Here is a 20,180-nt window from a genome sequence, read left to right as displayed (position 1 = left end):
GAATGAATACTTCTGCTCGGTCTTCACCTGGGAGGCACCGGGGCACTGTCCGCAATTGCAGGCAAGGCCCAGCATGGAAGACCCGTTTCAGAATTTTGAGTTCACACCTGGCGACGTCTACTACGAACTGGCAAGACTCAAGGTGAACAAAGCTATGGGACCGGACAATCTACACCCCAGGGTGCTCAGTGAGTTGCGTGATGTCCTGGTAGAACCGCTATCAGGACTCTTCAATCTCTCCCTAAGTTCGGGGAGAGTCCCCATAGACTGGAAAACAGCTAACGTCGTTCCACTGCACAAAAAGGGTTGCAGGGCAGAGGCTGCAAACTACAGACCGGTGAGTCTCACATCAATAGTATGCAAACTCATGGAAACACTAATCAAACGTAAATTAGACGCAATCTTGGATGAGGAGAATCCACGGGATCCCAGTCAACACGGATTCACCAAGGGTAGGTCCTGCCAATCCAATCTCATCAGCTTCTTTGACTGGGTAACAAAACAGCTAGACTTGGGAGAATCTGTGGACGTTGTATACCTAGACTTCAGCAAAGCTTTCGATAGTGTCCCGCATCGCAGGCTGTTGAGCAAGATGAAATCAATGGGGCTGGGAGAAACACTAACTACATGGGTCAATGACTGGCTGAGTGGCAGACTTCAGAGGGTGGTAGTTAATGGTACCCTCTCTAAAACATCGGAAGTGACCAGTGGAGTACCGCAGGGCTCAGTCTTGGGCCCGCTCCTTTTCAACATATTCATAGGGGACCTAACTCAGGGGCTTCAAGGTAACGTTATTCGCTGACGATGCCAAACTATGCAATATAGTGAGAGACGGCAATTCACCCGATAGTATGACACAGGACCTACATTTGTTGGAGCTTTGGTCCTCAACCTGGCAGCTGGGCTTCAATGCTAAGAAATGCAAGATCAAGCACCTCGGCAGCAGAAATCCATACAGAACTTACACCTTGAATAGTGAGACCTTAGCTAGAACTTCAACAGAACGAGACTTGGGAGTGATCATCAGTGCAGACATGAAAACTGCTGATCATGTGGAGAAGGCTTCATCTAAGGCAAGACAGTTGTTAGGTTGCATCCGCAGGAGTTTCGTCAGCCGGAAGCCTGAAGTCATAATGCCATTATATAGAACCATGGTGAGACCTCATTTGGAATACTGTGTGCAATTCTGGAGGCTACACTACCGAAAAGATGTGCTGAGAGTAGAGTCGGTGCAACGGATGGCCACCAGGATGGTCTCGGGGCTCAAGGATCTATCGTACGAGGAAAGGCTGAAAAATTTGCGGCTGTACTCACTCAAGGAACATAGGGAGAGATGACATGATCGAGACGTTTAAGTATATTACCGGCCGTATCAAGATGGAAGAAAAGATTCTCTTTCTCAAAGGACCCTCAGCCACAAGAGGGCATCTGCTCAAACTCGGGGGCGGGAAATTTCATGGCGACACCAGGAAATATTTCTTCACTGAGAGAGTGGTTGATCCTTGGAACGAGCTCCCGGTGCAGGTGATCGAGGCAAATAGCGTGCAAGAATTTAAGAGCACATGGGATGCCCATGTGGGATCCCTTAGAGGGTTAAGCCAAGGGAACCTGTCACCAGGAATAGGATCCCTAGGATAGTAGACTTGGGGGTGGGTCAGTAGAGTGGGCAGACCTGAAGGGCTATGGCCCTTATCTGCTGTCATCTTCTATGTTTCTATGTTTCTATGATAGCCTCCCATGCTTCCAGGAAGTCTTGCAGCCTGCCTCCGATCTTGCATGGAGAGGCTGGAGACATTGTGTAATTGAGACTTCTTGGGCTACCCTCCTAGCCGGAAGGTGGAGCCCTGGGTATTTCTATTCCTGGATATTCTCAGCCGTGGATTCTTAAAGGGTCTCTGGGACAAGGACCCAGAGGAAAAAAGGCACAAATGGCATGAGCCTCAAAATGATCCACAGGCCTGCCCTTTAGAAGTCCTAGGCCTGCTGTCTGGGAGCAACTTTGGATGGTGCTCCTGTATGCTTGCCATGAGGTTATCTAACCCCTGGCTAAACAGTATTATGCCCCTGAAAGGAAGACTATTGAGCATGGCTTTGGATGTGGAATCCCTAGCCCAATATCTTATCCACAAGATTCTGCGAGTAGACACAGAATATGCTGTGATCTTGCCCAATACCCTCAGCAGATCATACAAAGCATCAGTCACATTGTCCACTCCCACCAGCAACAGTTGTGAAGGAGGATAGGAATGCGCACCACCTGGGTCATGCAATTTAGAATGGCACACTCAAGCCACAAAGGAGGCTGCCACAGCAGCCCTCACTGCCAGAGACAAGGCCTCAACTGCCTTGAGCAACATGTCCAGTCTAGAGGTCTGCATGGGAACCGGGATCACAGGAATCCCGCGTGTTCTGCGGGGGTCCCGCAGGAATCCCCCCGTAACCCATGGGACTCCCACAGGGACCCCCCTCTGGCCCACGGGACTCCCACAGGGACCCCCCTATAGCCAACAGGACTCCCACAGGGATGGAAGGCTTTGGAAGCAGGGTTCATCCATATAATATAATGGACACGTCAGCCTTAGTAAAAGAGGGGGTTTATAAGTTAATTACCTGAACAGAAAACAAAAAAAGGGTTCCACCAAAGAGATTCCACAAGGAAAACAGCAAAAGAAACTGTGGAATTGATGATCCTGTCAGAAGTAATTGCTGCTTTTTATGGGGACGGGCGGGGATGGAGGTAACCTTGCGGGGACGGGTGGGGACGGAGAGGATCCTGGTGGGGACTGAGAGGATCCTGTACGGGGACGGGTGGGGACGGAGAGGATCCTAGCGGGGAAGGGTGGGGACGGAGAGGATCCTGATGGGGACGGGCGGGGATGGGTGGGATTTCTGTCCCCACGCAACTCTCTAGTCTAGTCTGCGACCCTGTTGATCCTACTGTTTCACTCTGAGAAAGGGGATAAGCACCCAGATCACCTTCAGGGACCCATCTGACCAGATGTTGGTGTCAAGTTTCAAGTTTATTTAGGTCTTGATATACCACTTCTATAAACAAATTTATACAAAGTATTTAAAAGTTTAAAATATATATATATAAAATAGAGGGAACAAATTCACAATTACAGTACAGACATAACATGATACATATGGTCAGATGGGGAGGATACATTGCTTAAAATAAAAGAAAGGGGATCTTTAAAATAAGGCCTAATGTCTGAGTTTTTGAATGATGAAAGCAATGTATAAATCTCAAAAGCATCTCTAAAAAGAAATGTTTTGAGATTAGATTTAAAGATGTTAAAATTATTTTCTTGTCTCTGGGTCTGTGGTAGGGCATTCCACAGTGTGGGTACAATTACCGAAAAGATTGTTTTACGTGTTGTGTCATAAAATAACTGACGAACTGAGGGAACTGCTAAAAGATATTGTTGGGAAGAACGTAGTGTCCTATGCAAATCATAAGGGATCAGCAATCTATCTATGAACGAGGGAATATGATTAGATTGGACTTTGAAAGCAAGAAGTAATATTTTGAAAGTAATCCTATGTGAAATAGGTAACCAGTGAGCTTTTCTGAGGAGAGGGGTAACATGATCAAATTTCTTAGCATTAAAGATGATTTTTACAGCAATGTTTTGAATGACTTGTAATCTCCTGATCTCTTTTTGAGTGATGCCTTGGTAAAGTGAATTGCCATAATCCATTGATAAGCAGATGCTGGAGCACAGAGAAACTGCACAGAAGGTCGGTTTCTAGATGACCCAGAAGGCGCATCAGAGCTGCCGACATAGGTTTGCTAGAGCAAGTTCACAAAGTCAGGTGTACTCTTCAAATACCTCTATATGTCAAACTAACAGAAGGACTATAGCCAAACTCCTTACCAACTATCTAGATGACCATAACATTCTTCACCCCAAGCAATCTGGCTTCAGAACCAACTTCAGCACAGAGACTCTACTAGGTGCCCTTATTGACACAGCTAGACAACACCTCAGCACAGGTAAAAAAAATGCTGCTCATACAACTGGACCTGACCGCAGCATTTGACCTGGTAGACCATAGCATCCTACTGCAAATTTTGGACACAACAGGTATCTCAGATAAAGTATACTCATGGTTTGAATCCAGAACATACAGAGTAAAATCGGACAAAGAAAAATCGAAACCTTGGTCCAATCCCTGCGGCATACCACAAAGATCCCCCTCTATCCCCAACTCTCTTCAACCTCTATACTGCTTCCTTCAGTGCATACCTGGACAAACTAGGCTTAACCTCCTATAGCTATGCAGACGACATTACCATTCTCATACCATTTGATCAAACAAAGCCTTCCATGACAGACACACTACACTGAACACTAGAAACAGTAGCGACTTGGATGGAAGATCACAAACTAAAACTTAACCCAGACAAAACAAAAATCCTCCTCAAGAATAACAAAGTCCCTACCATAACCAACCTAGAAATCAACTCAATCAAGTCCCCATTCAAACCACCCTAAAACTACTAGGAATGATGATAGACAGATGCTGCACCATGCAGCCATAAATAAATAAAACAATATAGAAATCCTTCACAGTTATGAGAAATCTAAGACAAGTCTGAAAATTCTTCGAAAGAACACAATTCCAGCTCATAGTACAATCCCTAATCCTAGGTCTACTAGACTATTGCAACATCCTCTATCTCCCCTGCTCAGAAACAATGACTAAACAATTACAAACAATTCAAAATACAGCTCTGAGACTTGTTTACTCATTGAGGAAACACGACCACATTACCTCAACTCCCACTGGCTTCCAATTCAGGAAAGAATACTATTTAAGTTCTACTGCATATTATTTAAAACTATAAACGGAAACAGCCCAACCTACCTGAACAACTGCCTCATCCAATCTACCTCAACCAGACATAGAAAAACACCACCCCCCATTCACTCACCCTCCAATCAAAGAAGTTAAACAGAAAAAAAACTATACGATGGCCTCCTGGCCACTAAAGCAGCAAAACTAGATAAGCAAATCTCCAATCTACTGATAACAACCCAGACTACAAGATGTTCAGAAAAGAAATAAAGACTATACTCTTCAAGAAATCCCTGAAAAGTCTTAACACCACGAAAACCTTCCACTTCCCATTTTCTTCCCGACTCACCAATATTTCCTGATCTACTCTTTACCTTTACTAGAAATGACCAATGATCTTCTTTTGTAACCCACCTTTATAACTCTTTTGTAATCCACCTTGAACCACAAGTTAATGGTGGAATAGAAATCTCTAATGTAATGTAATGTGTAAAGGTCATATAGGAACCAGAACCCCCTTAAAGAGGAAGGTTAGAGTGCTTTCTCTTTGCTTTGGGACCATCAGTGCCTTTACTAGGTACCGGTGTTGCCCTTAGGGATTCCGAGAGGGAAAAATCATCCCCTAACTGCCACAACAGTTGTTTGGCAGCAGTAATCAAATGGTCAGAGGCTGAACCCAAAGTCCCAGCCACCCTCAACTTGTGCAGCAGAACACACAGTGCAAGGATGCTCTTCCGATGCCCAACCGGCACAAACTTTGCAGTAATTCACGTTATTTAGAATTAAAAAAACTGGAGGGGCATAATCGAAAGGAACGTCTAAGTCCGTTTTTGTCTAAGTCGCAAGTCGTCTAAAGTAAAAAACAGCTTAGGACACATTTTCGAAAAATACGTCCAAATTTTTTTCCCTTTCGAAAATCGTCTAACTATACATCCTGCCGATCTGATCATCCAAGACGCTAAATCGTCTGTCTTTATACCACATTTTCGTCCAACTTTTCGTCCAAGTCAAAAACGCCTAGAACAAGCAAAGTGATGGATTGAACACCCAGACATGGCACCTAAATATTGGGGTACCTTACAGGGCACTGCTGTGAACTTCACAAAAAGGTTGCCGAGTCTTCATCTAACTACAACTCCCATATAAGTCATGGTGAGCCCCCCAAACCACCTCCAGAATCCCCTAGACCCATTTATCTACCAACCTAATAGCCCTTATGGCTGCAGGAGCCACTTATATGCCAGTACAAAAGGGTTTTGGGGGTGTATAGGAGAGTGCACATGTTTCAGTATCAATGCTGTGATTACAGGGGCTTATGGGCATGGGATCTCTTCTCTATGGGTCCTTAACCGCCCCCCCCCCCCCTAGATAACTTAAGCTGCCTCTGTGCAGGACAACTAGGCTTTTCTATGCCAGGCTGCCAGGTGATGATGGTCTGGAGGCTGAATTTTAAAGTTATGATTAAAATTTTTATGGGGGTGGGGGCATTGGTGATCACTGGGGTAGTGTGTGGGGGTATGTATTATGTGTTTGCAGTGCTTATCTGGTGACTTTAGGTGTTTTTTTGTGACTTAGACCATGTTTTAAATGGTCTAAGTCATCTAAGTCACAACATCCAAGTTCTGTCGACTAAGTCTAAGCCTGCCCACGTCCCACCCAAATCCCTCCCTTGACACTCCTCCTGAAACACCCCGTTTAGCTATGGTCGTTCAGTAGCACTATGAAGGCCTAGGTCGTTTAGATTAGACATCTCTCCTGCCGCAATCGTTACGGTGGACAGGTTGCAGGGGCTGATGAGCTGATTGTGACTGCCACAATCAGTTCAGCGGCCCCTATTCGTAATTTATACCTACACTAACTTGGTCTAAGTCAAAAAATATAAGTTCTGACTGGGTGTTCTCTCTAGACTTTTGGTTATACTTGCAGTACGACTAAGTCTAGGTCAGCCCACCTCTCGCCCTTTTCCCTCCTCTAAAAATGCCTCTTTTTGCTGTAGGCCAGGGGTGTCCAACCTGCAGCCCGAGGGCCGCATGCGGCCCTGTGAAGTATTTTGTGCGGCCACGGTTGAGGGCGATGCAATGTTTTCCTCTGCTGCCCCCGGGTGTTTACCGTCTTGCCGGTACCATCCTCTGTCTTGCTGCAGCGTTTGCGTGTTTGTGCGGCCCCAGAAACATTTTTTCGGCCAATGTGGCCCAGGGAAGCCAAAAGGTTGGACACCCCTGCTGTAAGCATTCAGAGGCAGGGTAAAAGCCTAAGATGGTTTTAGATACGTCTAGACTAGCTTTGATTATTGGTACTTGGACGATCTGTCTTTTTGATCGTCCAAGTACCGATTTAGGTCACGTTTCAAACTTTTTTTAATTTTTTTTATTATGAGCTCCATTATGTTCTGTCTTTTAGGTCGTTCAAGTGCCAATTTGGGTGGGATTTTAGATGTATTTCTGTTTCAATTACGTCATTGTCTCTTATTACACATCTCTTAGAAGAAGACAAAGCCCCTTTTGATTTCTTTATTTCTACAGCTTTAAAACTTGTTGCTAATAACTGGAAAGATAATTCTCACTTGTCATTTTATATTGGGTACAATGCAAAAAATATGAAGAAAACCTTTCTTATAACTCTTTTAACTTCCCCTTTTACTAAGGGGTCCTTTTATCAAGCCGCGCTAGCGGGGTTAGCGCGTCAGACATTTCATCACATGCTAATCCCTGCGGCCGGCTAATAAACTAACGCCTGCTCAATGCAAGCGTTAGCGGCTAGCGTGGCAGGCGGTTTAACGTGCGGTATTATGCGTGTTAAACCCCTACCGCAGCTTGATAAAAGGACCCCTAAGTCATGGTAGAGGTTTCTACAGCATCCCAGGGTTCTAAATGCTCTGATTCTAATATGAATTTTATCAGTGTTGGAACATTTAGCACTCTGCTGCAGTAGAAACCTCTACCATGGCTTAGTAAAAGGGGGAGCAAATTATTTTTTAAAAATCAGAAAATAAAAGTTTGTAGACAATTATCTCAGGAACAATCTTTGATATTTTATTTTATACAAGCTTGTGTATGTTTCTGCATCTTTTGTATTGTAACATTTATAATTCAATAAATATTTGGAACAAAAAAAATGATTACACTTTCTCCATTCTTAAGCTATGATATTTATTTGTACTCCTGAATTATGTTTAAAGTCATAAATCATTCTATTTTTTTTTTTTTCCTTAAAAGTGAATCCCTAAAGATATCCTGCCCAGCTTCTGTTAGGTAACCGATTATTTTAGTCTGGGCGTCAAGACTTCTGTTTGTAAAACGGTAAAGAACAGGTTGCACCACAATGCATTTGGGGAATCGTTGTTCTTTTGTAAATCTCACAAAACCATGAAAACATAAAAATTCCTACACTTCCCGAATAGCATTGCGAAATAGGCCGCCTGAACGTAAAGCTGAACCGTGCAGACCCGGGGAAAAGGTCTCTAACCTATCAAGAACAAGAAGTTGGGGAAGATAAACCAATCACAAACAGTGAAGAAATACTGGGCTGGTAGATTAGGTTGCGGGGTAGCGACCGCGCCGTTTCATTGAAGCGGCGGGGTTGAGCACATTCCCGGTGTGGCGGGGCAGCGGGAGGAAGTGTTGGCGCGTATCGTCTATTTATTGTGGGGGTTCTCCCCCACCCCATCTTTCTCCTTTTTGCTAAAATGCCAGTGCATTCGCGGGATAAGAAGGAGAGTAATCATGATGATATGGAGGTGGATTACCCGGAGAACGAGGGAAGCAGCTCTGACGACGAAGACACGGAAAGCTCGTCTGTGTCCGAGGATGGAGACACCTCAGGTAAATAGCTGCTGCCGCCGTTTCCCTTCATTTTGCTTCTGCCTGAGGCAGTAGAAAAGAGTGTGCAGAGGATTTTCTGTCTTGCATGTGATCTGCAGTGAGCATGTACAGTAGGAGGTGGTGAAAAAAGGGTTTAGGGTGCACACTGAACCCCATTTCACTGTGAGAAAGGTGGAGTCTCTACTGAACCCCAGTACTCTAGATCTGAAAAAAGGAGGCGCATGTTTAAAGTGGCACGCCCACTGAGCCCTGCAAGAGAAGGGAGGGTCATGCAATCATCTCACACTCCTTGAGCTCCATAAAAAAAGCATGAGGACTCTGAAAAATGGGTTGATTTCCTACTGGCTCACTACCCCTATTTCATGTCTGCAAAGTTAAAAGTAGGAAGAATGTGTACATAGTTCTGCTCTCTTCAAATAAGACTAACCACTGAATAGAAGGCATCTTCTCTCTTTTCAGACTTGAAACCCTATACAGTATATGGATTTATTCAGTTTCTGGTATAAGGCTGCCCACTATCACTTTCCCTATACTGTATGTGTTTTCCTTAGTGGCATCCTGTTTGTCTGTCTTGTCTGTTTAGATTGTAAGCTCTTTTGAATAGGGACGGTCTCCTTTGTGTACACAGCGCTGTGTACGTCTGTTAGCGTTCTAGGAATAATTACTACTAGTAGTAGTATTTCTTTTAGTGTGTATTCAATTGTACACCCTATTACTCAACACAAAACAAAATGAGTTAGTTTTTTTTTTTTTTTTTGCCTGTATAGCCCTAGTATTTATGTGGGTCTCTGCACAGAAATCTTATTCAGTAGATACAATTATAGTATTTATTCCAGGACAAGCAGGTAGCATATTCTCTACATGTGGGTGACGTCATCCACGGAGCCCCGACAAGGACAGCTTTTCAAGCAAACTTGATTGAAGATTTCAAGTTTGCTGGTGCTGCACCACGCATGTGTGTGCCTTCCTGCTCCACTAGAGGGCGCATCCCCTCCTCGTGGTCTAGAGAGCTGCACGGGAACGGGGATGACGGGAATCCCGCGGGACCCGCGGGATGTCCCGCGGGTTCTCCATTTGGATCACGGGGATCCCGTGGGGACGCCCCCTAGGGTCGCGGGGATCCCGTGGGGACGCCTCCGAGGGTCGTGGGGTTCCTGCGGGGTTGGATTGCAGTGCACTCGAGCCACGAGGGTAGTCTCCTCCTCCTTACCTGCCCTGTCGCAGCACACAGCCGAACGGAAGTCTTCCCGATGTCAGCGCTGACGTCGGAGGGAGGGCTTAAGCAAAGCCCTCCCTTCCTCCGACGTCAGCGCTGACATCGGGAAGACTTCCGGTCGGCTGTGTGCAGCAGGGCAAGTAGGAAGAAGGCAATGGCGTACAAAAGAGGGGGGAGGGGAAGGTCCGCCCCGGAGAATGTGCACAGCCGGTCAGGTTCCCCGATCGACCGACAACAGGCCCAGCCGACAAATCTCCCTACCCTGTAGCCGCGAATCTAAATTACCTCTTACAGCAGCTTCACTACTCCAGCTGCTGTAAGAAGGTAATTTAGATTCGCGGCTACAGGACAGGGAGATTTGTCCGACCGGGCCTGTTCTGTTGTCGGTCAAGTGCGGAAGCGCCACAAAGGTAAGGGGCAGGGAGAGAGGAAAGGTGGAGTGGAGAAGAAAAGACGCTTAAGGGGGGAGAAGGCCGCTGAAAGCACTGGGGAAGACAAAGGGGTGGAGAAGGACGCTGAAAGGACATGGGGTAAACGGGAGGAGGGGGGGAAGGATGCTGAAAGCACATGGGGAAGACAGAGGGGTGGAGAATGCCACTGAAAGGACATGGGGAAAACAGGGGTGGAGAAGGCCGCTGGAAGGACATGGGGAAGACAGAGTGGAGAGAAGGACACTGAAAGGACATGGGGAAGGCAGAAGGGGGAGAAGGATGCTGCCTGACAGAACATGGGGAAGATGGTGGGGGAGAAGGATACTGAAAGGAAATGGGGAAGAGGGAATGGGGAGAAGACGCTGGCAGGGAAGAAGACAGAGGTGCCAGACTATGGGGGGAGCAGAGGGAAAAAGATGGGTGCCAGATCAATTTGGGAGGGGGAGAAAGGGAGAGGCACAGTAACAGAGCAAATGGAAGACAGAGAGAAGAGAGGCAGTGGATGGAAGGAATTGAATGAGAACATGAAGAAAGCAGAAACCAGGCAACAAAAGTAGGAAAAAAATTCTTTTTTTTTTTTTGCTTAAGGATAAAGTAGTATATTAGTTGTGTTGATAAAAATTTATAAACATTAGAGGCTCTGGTAGAAACCCGTTTACAAAGTATGTATTCTTCCCAATTAATATTTCCAAATTAATAAAGTCTTTTTGCGTATTTTTAAATGGGTTTCTACCAGAGCTTTTAATTCAGTAACATAATTAAATGAAATAACTATTTCTGTAGTTTATAGGGACGGGCGGGGATGTAAGGGATTCCTCGCGGGGACGTAGGGGATTCCTCGCGGGGACGGGTGGGATTCCTTGCGGGGACGGGTGGGAACGGAGGGATTCCTCGCAGGGACGGGTGGGACTTTGGCGGGGACGGGTGGGGATTTCTGTCCCTGCGCAACTCTCTATCGTGGTCTTCAGTTCTTAGTTTTCCGCGGAGCCAGAAAGCCCTGTTGTTTTTCTCTTCGTATCTAAGTGCCTTTCTAGCACCGCGGCTTCTTTGTTTTCTTGCAGGAGTCGCTGTGCGCATTTTTTCTTGTAGTTTTGTGAAGTTTCGTGTATTTTTTTGCTTCGGTTCGGCATCCGGGGGCTCCCGGGTTGCCGTGGCCGCTTGGCCTCGACTGGCCGTGGCCTGTTTTTTCTTATGTCCCAGCCTCTTACCGGGTTTAAGAAGTGCTCGCAGTGTGGTCGGCTGCTGTCGATTACCGACCCGCACCGCTGGTGCATCTTGTGCCTGGGGGCTGATCATCCGACCGACTTTTGCTCCTGGTGTGCCACTTTTCAATTGCGTGCCCTGCGTCGTTGTCGGGCCCGCATGGCTGAACTTTTTGCGGTGGAGCCAGCCCGGGTTTCGACTCCGGTCTCGGCCTCGATCTCGGCCCCTGCCTCGATGTCGGCCTCGAAGACCTCGGCCCCGAGTAAGCTGCCCTCGGCCTCGAAGGGATTGGCCTCGGCCTCGAAGACCTTGGCTCCGGGTAAGTCCCCTCTTCCTTCTTCAGGATCAGAGCCTGCGAAGAAGCCAGCCTCGGGGTCCCCGGCCGCCCATGGGGGGAGTGCTCTCCCACCAGCCTCGACGAGACTCTCTTAAGCCCTCAAAGCGTGCTTCCGCCTCAAGGTCGCCCTCGGTGGAATGCATTGCTACACAGGACGTGCCTTCGCGTGTGGAGGACCAGCCTGAACGTCGTGTCGAGGCCCCTCGGGGCAGGGTGCGCCGGTCTTGGTGTCTTTCCTCTTCTGATTCCTCGCCTCCACCCTCGAGGCGTTCCTCACCTTCGGGGTGCCCGAGGTCGAAGCGCCGGTTGGAGCATGCCTCGACCCCGTCTTGCTGCTGGCGAAGCGGCCCCAGGACTCTCCCCCAAGGCAGGGACGGTCTCCTGGTGGCACTCCGGGTCTCGGAGTTGACTTTGTCCAACCTCTGGTTGTTTAAGTCCCCTTTCTGGTCCGGGGTGCCGGGAGGGCCCGACTTCGCATGGGTCCCCTTCTTTTTCCCGGGGCGTGTCTCCTTGGACCCCGGGGTCCTCCTCTCGGGAGACCTTGGGGCATCGGCCGTCCTTGACCCCACCCCATTCTCTTAGTGGAGCGTTGTGGGGCATGGGTCGGGGGATACGGATAAGCCGCCTCATTACTCTCGGGAGGCTTCTCCCTCCTTTTCGGTGGCGCTTCGTTCTCGCTCGACCATCCCCATTGAGGGCCGGTCGGACAGTCGCCCCTCTTCCTTCATGAGGTTCGTCCAGGACATGGGGAAGGCGCTCCATCGTGATCTTCAGTCGGACTCCAAATACACCAAGGAGTTTTTGGGAGAAATGGATCTGCCCTGTCCCCTGCGGGAGTCTTTATGGCTCCCTTTGAATCCGGTCCTGCGCCAGGCTTTTTTCCGGAATTTGGAGACCCCTTATGCGGTCCTGGCCATTCCGTCCAAGATGGAATCTCGCTACCGGACCATCCCATGCCCGGGGTTTGAGAAGGCCATCAGTCCTTGCTGGTGGAATCTTCCTTGAAGAAATCGCATCCCTCCAGGGTGTCCGCGGCTGTTCCGCCGGGAAGGAAGGACGATGGATAAGTTTGGCAGGCAGCTCTACCAAAACTCCATGATGGCTAACCGGGTCTTGAATTATAATTTTACATTCACTTCATATCTCAAGGTCCTGGTCAAATCCTTGCCCGCCTTTCAGGAGGATTTACCTGCCTCACGCCATGGGGAGTTTCAGCAGCTGGTGGACTCTCTGTTGCAGCTTCGTCTGCACATGTTTCATGCGGCTTATGATGCTTTTGAGCTTTCCTCGAGGGTCTCCGCCTTTGCGGTTGCCATATGACGGTTGGCGTGGCTCCGGATCTTAGATATGGACCCTAACCTCCAGGATCGCTTGGCGAACCTTCCCTGTTTGGGCAATGAACTCTTCGATGACTCTATTAAGGTGGCCACGAAATGCCTCTCCGAGCACGAACGTTCTTTTGCATCCTTGGTGCGGTACAAGCCAAAGCCCACTCCTCCCAAGGCCTATCGGTTGACGCCTCGGCGGTATCCGCAGAAGTCCACGCCTGCTTTTTTTCGTCCTCCTCCTTGATGTCAGCAGCAGCAGCGGGATCCTCCCAAGCCTCAGACCCCGGCTGTGGCTAAACCCGCGCCATCCTTTTGACTGGCTGGGCAGGAGGGGGCTGGCCTCCTCCACACTGGGTCCCACTCCTCTCCGGATTGGGAGCCGCCTCCGTGCCTTTTATCCGATCTGGGAAAGCATCTCCTCGGACGCTTGGGTCCTCTCGGTGATCAGAGAGGGGTATTCTCTAAACTTCCGGGAATTACCGCTGGACTGTCCTCCCGGCGTGTCTCCTTTCAACCGAGCGCAGCTTCCTTTGCTTCTTCTGGAGGCTTGGGCTCTTCTTCGCCTTCGGGCGGTGGAGGAGGTTCCCCCTTGTCAGTGGGGGCTGGGGTTTTACTCCCGCTATTTCTTGGTCCCCAAAAAGACCGGGGACCTCCGGCCTATTCTAGACCTCCGGAAGCTGAACAAGTTTCTTGTTCAGGAGAAGTTCCGGATGCTGTCGCTCCCTATCTTGTATCCCTTGATGGACGAGGGGGATATTCATGTGGGATCTCTAGGAGAGTAAGAATCAGGGAGTGGGTCATTGGTATGGGCAGACTCGATGGGCTATAGCCCTTTTCTGCCGTCAATTTCTATGTTTCTATGTTTCTATGATCTGTGGGAAGCATACACTCACCTTCCGGTGCATCCAGCTTGTCGCCGGTTCCTTCGGTTTCAGGTGGGGGACCTGCATCTTCAATATCGAGTCCTCCTATTCGGGCTTGCTTCGTCCCCTTGAGTCTTTACGAAGTGTCTTGTGGTGGTGGCTGTGGCCCTACGGTCCCAGGGACTCCAAGTCTTTCCGTACCTCGACGACTGGCTGATCAAAGCCCCGTCGAGGGTGGGGGTTATTTCAGCGACCCGTCGGACTATTATATTCCTTCAAAGTCTGGGATTCGAGGTAAACTTCCCCAAGTCTCAGCTGTGCCCCACTCAGTCTCTACAGTTCATCGGGGCCATACTGGACGTGGTTCGCCTACGATCTTTTCTGCTTCCTCCTCGTCAGGCCGCTCTGGTTCGTCTGAGCCAGTTGGTGTCCCTGCAGGTTTCAGTCTCGGCCAGGTAGATGATGATTCTGCTGGGTCACATGGCCTCCACCGTCCATGTCACGCCGTTCGCCAGGTTGCACCTTTGGGTTCCTCAATGGACCTTGGCGTCTCAATGGCGTCAGGACGGGATCCCGCTTCTCAGCACATTGCGGTGACTCCTTCCTTGAGACGCTCGCTCCGTTGCTGGACCAACTCTTCCAATCTTTCCAGAGGGTTGCTCTTTCTCGAGCCTCCGCATCACAAGGTCCTGACCACAGACTCCTCGGCATATGCCTGGGGGGCTCACCTCGACGGTCTAAGGACTCAGGGCATTTGGTCCAGTGCAGATCGTCGTTGTCACATCAATCTGCTCGAACTTCGGGCCATCTACCTTGCCCTGGTCGCTTTTCACCATCTGCTTCAGAGACGGGTGATCCTGGTGCACATGGACAACCAGGTGGCGATGTATTACGTCAACAAGCAGGGGGGCACGGGTTCCCTGTCTCTTTGCAAGAAGGCTCTTCACCTTTGGGATTGGGCATTCCGCCACAACATCTTTCTTCGTGCGGTTTATATCCAGGGGGAGCACAACTGTCTGGCGGACAAGTTGAGTCGCCTCCTGCAGCCGCACGAGTGGTCTCTCCATTCCCAGACTCTGTGTCAGGTGTTCGTTCGCTGGGGGACTCCGCAGATCGATCTGTTCGCCTCCCCCCTGAATCACAAGTTGCCTCACTTCTGCTCGAGGATGTTCTCCCCGGACCGTCTCGAGGCGGATGCTTTCCTCTTGGATTGGGAGGGCAGGTTCCTTTATGCGTTTCCGCCTTTCCCTCTGATTTTAAGGACGCTTGTGCATCTCAGGTCGGTGCATGCCGACATGATTCTGATTGCTCCTCAGTGGCCTCGGCAGCCGTGATTCTCCCTGCTTCTACAACTCAGTGTCAGGGAACCTCTACTTCTGCCTGTTTTTCCTTCTCTGCTGTCTCAGAGTCGGGGTTCACTGCTGCATCCCAATCTGCAGTCTCTTCATCGGACAACTTGGTTCCTTTCTACCTGACCCCTTCTCTTGGGTTATCTCGGTCGGTGCTGGATGTCCTTGAGGCTTCTCGGAAGGTTTCTATGAGACAGTGCTATTCTCAGAAGTGGACTCGTTTCGCTACATGGTGTGCTTCGCAACTTGTGGACCCTCCGTCTGCGTCGTTGCCCTCGGTTCTGGAGTATTTGCTTCATTTGTTTCAATCTGGTCTTAAGACCAGTTCGGTTCGTGTCCATCTCAGTGCGATTGCTGCCTTTCATCGGCAGCTCGATGGGAAATCGCTTTCTGTTCACCCTGTGGTTTCTCATTTTATGAGGAGTCTCTTGCATGTCCATCCTCCCCTCAAGCCTCCACCTGTGGTTTGGGATCTTAATGTGGTTCTTGCTCAGTTCATGAAACTTCCTTTTGAACCCATGGAAAAGGCTCATCTGAAGTTCCTTACTTGGAAAGTGATCTTCCTGCTTGCACTCATGTCTGCTCGCAGAGTCAGTGAGCTGCAGGCGCTGGTGGCGGACCCGCCTTTTACTGTATTTCATCATGACAAGGTGGTCCTGCGGACTCATCCTAAGTTCTTGCCTAAGGTGATTTCGGATTTCCACCTTAATCAGTCTATTGTTCTTCCAGTGTTTTTTCCTAAAGCCCATCCTGATGAGGTGGCTTTGCATACTCTTGACTGTAAGAGGGCGTTAGCTTTCTATCTTCAGCGCACCCAGTTGCATCGGAGGGTTCCTCAACTTTTCTTGTCCTTTGATCCTAATTGGTTGGGACGTCCTGTTTCCAAGTTCACCTTGTCCAACTGGTTGGCTGCTTGTATTTCCTTTTGCTACGCTCAGGCTGGTCTGTCGCTGTGCGGTCGGGTTACGGGGCATAAAGTCCGAGCGATGGCTTCTGTCGCTTTCCTCAGGTCCACTCCAATTGAGGAGATCTGTAAGGCCGCCACTTGGTCTTCGGTTCATACCTTCACCGCTCACTACTGTCTGGATACTTTGTCCAGAAGCGATGGCCGGTTTGGCCAGTCGGTTTTGCGTAATCTTTTTTCCTGAATTGCCAACTTTCCCTCCGTCCCTTTTTGGTTAGCTTGGAGGTCACCTACATGTAGAGAATATGCTGCCTGCTTTCCTGGGATAAAGCACATTTACTTACCGTAACAGGTGTTATCCAGGGACAGCAGGCAGATATTCTCGTAACCCTCCCACCTCCCCGAGGTTGGCTTCTTTGCTAGCTATCTGAACTGAAGACCACGAGGAGGGGATGCGCCCTCTAGTGGAGCAGGAAGGCACACACATGCGTGGTGCAGCACCAACAAACTTGAAATCTTCAATCAAGTTTGCTTGAAAAGCTGTCCGTGTCGGGGCTCCATGGATGATGTCACCCACATGTAGAGAATATCTGCCTGTTGTCCCTGGATAACACTTGTTACGGTAAGTAACTGTGCTTTCTAGATAAACCCCAGGATAAGGGATATTCAATAGTTGGAGAAATGTGAAATTAGGTGGCTTGAACTCCAGAATAGAGAATGACAAGGGGACAAATTTTTTCCCATCCCCAAAGGAACTTATTTTCCCATCCTGGCAAGTTCTTTTCCTGTCCCTGCTCCAATCCTGCAAGTTCTGTTCTCATCTGTCCAATCATAAGTGTTCGAGGCTTGTGCGGTTAAGACAGAACTTACAGGAATGGGACAGAGACAGTGACAAAACTCGCGGGGGAAAGGGAAATTGAGTTCCTGCAGGGATGGGGACAAATTTGTCCCCTTGTCATACTCTACTCCAGAAGCAAAAGTCCTTCATCATCCCAGAAGACAGTTGCCATGACTTTGTCTGCAGATTTTTTGGTGTGGGGGGGATGACTTGTGCATCCATTGCATTGACTCCATTTTGGACTCGGGATCTCTGTGATAGACCCAAGTCACATCTCCAGTCACCAATGATGAAAATAATTCACTTGGTCTTCACGGAGCATCTTTAAATTCTCCTGACAGCATTGGAGCCTTGTGGCCTTCTGCCATGGCATCCTTATTCTTGGAATCCATCTTGCACTAAACTTGGACATGCCCAACTTTTAATGAATTATTTTCCAAATTGTACCTGCTGAGATTCCTTAATTCATCTGTCTGACAAAATTAAATCCTCAACTTTCTTGCACATTTCTGTGGAAGTTGCTTCCACAGGCTGTTCAGTGTGAGGGTCATCTTCAATGGATGCTACCCCACTTTAAACTGTTTGCTCCAAAATTGTACTTTGTAGACTGATGGGGCAGACTTGCCATTAACTGCAGTTATATGTCCTTGGATCTCCTTTAGCATTTCCCCTTCTTTTGTGAGAAAATCTATCAGTTTCTTATTTATTTTGCACAAGGATTCTCCTGACATCCTGACTCTTGGAATGTTAGACTTGCACAGAGCCACAACTGTGCATGAGTAACATTGAGATATGTTACAACATGCACAGCCTTGTTTCAACACGTTTGCTACTTTCATACTCGGGTAAATAAATTATTAAACGCCCCTCATAACTTACTAGTTGTAAGGAGTATAATATATATTCTAGTGCAATAGGCGTGTCATTCTGGATGAATGGATAATAAACTAATGCTCACGAGCCATGCAGAAAGAATCCACACCAGTTTTCGATACCTCCTCTTTCACTGGAGGGCTCTGCTGTCCCATTCAGTTTTTCCCTCTCTGTGTGAGCCAGAAAGAGTCTTCTGATCTGCTCTGTTTATTAATATTTTTCAGTCTTTGTTCTTTTCACAAAATTTTGATGTCTTTCGGTGCTTAGAGCTCCCTTCGTTGAGGGTTCAACTTTGTCTGCGTGGAGGAGAAACAGACTGAGGTCTGCATCTGACAGGTCAGTCCCTATGTGGTACCTATTGCCCAGCCTGCAGAAACTTTTTTTGGACTTTGTGGTCCATTCCCCTTGTAGCATTGCTCACTTACTGCATTGCAGGGCTTGAGCGCTGGCTATTGGGCATCTGTAGGGGGCTCAGCGGAGTTTTGCTGGGTGCTGGCTGCATTTTTGCCTCCCCTTTCATGTCTGTAGGCTTGCAGGGGGTTAGAGGCTCAGTCAGACACCGGTCTGACTGGTAGCTTGAAGATTCATCGGAGGAGCGGTCCATTTGAGGCAATGATTTCTTCTCTCAGACCCAGCTACCTTTGGAGCTGAGGCAGGCTGCAGCACATTTCCAGCACAGATCAAAGTGAGTAAGGCTGTTAAAGCCTATGAGGAAAATTGGGAGAATCTTTAAAACCTTTTTTTTAGGGTTTTGCCCCTTCCCCCCATCTCTAAAATTGCTGTTTTTAAAATTTTAGTTAAAGCGTTTTGGAATTTTTTTTGGCGCCAAAATGCTGGGGTGGATTTCCTAATTTTTTTTATTTTTTCAAAGTTTTCTAGAACCTTCAAATATAGCAACATAGTCTAGTCTTTACAAACAAGAAACTCATAGCATAAGATATGATGTGAAATCGCCTTGTGTTGCCTCAAAAGTGACTGGGATGGAGTCTCCTGGCTCCTTTACCCTCAATTTATGCCAGGTTTACACTGGATGGGCGCCCAAAGAGTGCCCTTGCTCCACGTGATGCGCAGCATGTGAAAGGGAAGGACAGGAGTGGTCGACTTAGCCTCCCCTTTGCTCTCTAGGGCTGAAGAACAGTCTGAGGAATCCATCGGTTGGGAGTAAATCCCTTCCAGAGCCCTGGAACGGTGGTAATTTTTAGCGCAGAACCGTGGAGGTTGCAGAGCCGAAGAGATGTAAACTGGAGTCAACAAAAGGGACTCTGTGCTGCCTAGCACAGCATTTTCTCTAGAATTTGTCAGTTTGATGTGGAGAGCTTATTTGGATGGACGAGATCCCCAGGGGAAGAGGCGTGTGACGGGACTTTGGCTCCCAGGGCACATCTACCTCAGTGTTGGAAACTGGCCAGGATCTGGTGGGCTTTTCCAAGGGAGATTTAGATGAGGTGTCTATTTGTATGCCTTTACTGTTGTAGAATGGGCCCTCCCAGTGGGAGATGCAGGATCGCAGGCCAGTGCAAGTGCACAAAATACTTTTGTGGTCCTCAATCAAGGGGATGATCCCATGTTCTGCCGGTTGTTCATTCTCTCTCAGCTCTAGTTGAGCTTATTGCAGACTTTTTGCAGGAGTTAAATTTGGACTTCCAGCAGGTCCCCTCTACTCTCTGCTCTATAGTGAGAAGAGTGAGAGCCCAATCTTCTACGTTTCCCTGGCATCCTGACATCAATGTATTAGTCATGAAGTGTTGGGATGCTCCTGAAGGGTTCCGTAAAGTAGCCAAGACTATGGCTCGGCTATATCCAATGGCACTAGAGTGTCTGCAGATATTTGCTCAGTCCAAGGTAGATTCCTTGGTATTATAGGTAACCAAATGCATGTCCTTGCCAAGTGAGGGAGGTATGGTATTAAAGGATATGTAGGATCACAGAGTGGATGTGATTTTTAAGAGTTCAAAATACTAGCCTTGGGAATCAAGGCAGCTGCAGTAGCTTTTATGACATGCGCCTGTCGTACCAGGTTGTGGGGGCTTGAACTGGCCAATGACAAACCTTTGCCCCCAACTCCTATTAGTAGGCATGGACTACGTAGCTGATGCTCTCTATGACATCAGATTCTTGAGTAATGTTTTGGCTTATTCGATATCAACCTGCAGAATTCTCTGGATCAAGCAATGGGCGGAGAGTCTTCCTTCAAGGCTACCCTCAGCAGAA

General features: G+C 48.3%; 1 protein-coding gene across 1 annotated transcript in view; it reads left to right on the top strand.

The window, feature by feature from the left end:
• The first annotated feature begins 8,233 nt into the window (after positions 1-8,233).
• Positions 8,234-20,180, top strand: part of BRMS1L (BRMS1 like transcriptional repressor) — a 100,078-nt gene continuing 88,131 nt past the window's right edge. Inside the window, exon 1 of the mRNA XM_033952816.1 lies at positions 8,234-8,627. Within this exon, the coding sequence (XP_033808707.1) occupies positions 8,492-8,627 (136 nt within the window). The 5' untranslated portion in view covers positions 8,234-8,491. The remainder of the gene's footprint in view (positions 8,628-20,180) is intronic.

The sequence above is a fragment of the Geotrypetes seraphini genome, chromosome 7 (genome assembly GCF_902459505.1).
Source record: "Geotrypetes seraphini chromosome 7, aGeoSer1.1, whole genome shotgun sequence".
Taxonomy (NCBI): Eukaryota; Metazoa; Chordata; class Amphibia; order Gymnophiona; family Dermophiidae; genus Geotrypetes; species Geotrypetes seraphini.
Note: the sequence above shows the minus strand (reverse complement) of the source record. Positions and strands in the feature narration are given on the sequence as shown.